Below are 939 nucleotides of genomic sequence, written 5' to 3'. Positions count from 1 at the left end.
AATTTACCTGTGAAAATCCTTTTTCTGCAACAATGTTGTGGTGTTAACCAAACTCTAATTTGAAAGCTTGTATGGAAACACCTGTGAATTGATTTACAAGTTCCTGTAAACGAAAACTCTTTGGATTAGTTAAGTGTCTGAAATGCTCCCAGAAAGGCAAAGAGACCTTGGACAAAGCCATTAACTTACGATGCAAAATGTATAACGAGCAGTTTTCTGATGATGAATGGTTGGTTGGAAAACTTTTCTTGAGGTAAGATTTATTGTCAGGGGGAGGAGGATATAACGTGCATGTGGAGGGAAGTCTTTCGGTGATGAATTGAACTATCAGAGTTTGTGAAAGACGTTTAGCAAAGCAATGAATCACCGGAAATACTTGTACTCTGGATGCCGTTTTATGGAAAGGATGCAAGCGGGTAAATGAAATCGGGCATGATACCTACGTAGATTTTTCCCCACATGATATCGAGGGGAGATGGAAATGCCCAAAATCAAGATTAACATAAGATGAAGACATCAAGTGAGAATTATAACTTTGGGTTGATTACACGATAAGATATAACAGAGAAACGAGGATCTTATAAAGAAACCTTTCAGGCCCGGGCGAGGGAGCATCATGGAAAACTGGACCTGAAAGCTCTCCTTATCAAACCCGTTCAGCGCTTCCCACAATTCGAGCTGATGATGAAGGTTGGTTTTCGTTTTATAAAACTTGTTGTCCTATGATTTCTTTATGAAGAGTTTTTTGTTATAACCTGTTTTATGTTCTTTAGGAGAGGAAAAGAGCATTGTTTGATAACTTGATAACCATCTGCCACTCCCTTGCGCCATCTCTCCAGCGTCTGCTAAAGCACACGAGTCGTGACCACCCTGACCACGTCCTCTTGACTGAGGCCATCGTCATGGTGCAGCAGATCGCCTCCAGGATCAACGCGTCCG

At 41.4% G+C, this 939-nt stretch overlaps 1 protein-coding gene across 1 annotated transcript in view; it reads left to right on the top strand.

The window, feature by feature from the left end:
* Nucleotides 1-939, top strand: part of LOC119585121 — a gene marked incomplete in the record, with an annotated part of 138,847 nt that overhangs the window by 121,591 nt on the left and 16,317 nt on the right. Inside the window, 2 exon segments of the mRNA XM_037933753.1 lie at nucleotides 598-690; nucleotides 840-939. Coding sequence (XP_037789681.1) covers nucleotides 598-690; nucleotides 840-939 — 193 coding nt within the window.

The sequence above is a fragment of the Penaeus monodon genome, chromosome 19, assembly GCF_015228065.2.
Source record: "Penaeus monodon isolate SGIC_2016 chromosome 19, NSTDA_Pmon_1, whole genome shotgun sequence".
In the NCBI taxonomy this organism is placed as follows: domain Eukaryota; kingdom Metazoa; phylum Arthropoda; class Malacostraca; order Decapoda; family Penaeidae; genus Penaeus; species Penaeus monodon.
The sequence above is the reverse complement of the archived record's forward strand: the minus strand, read 5'-3'. Positions and strand labels throughout refer to the sequence as shown.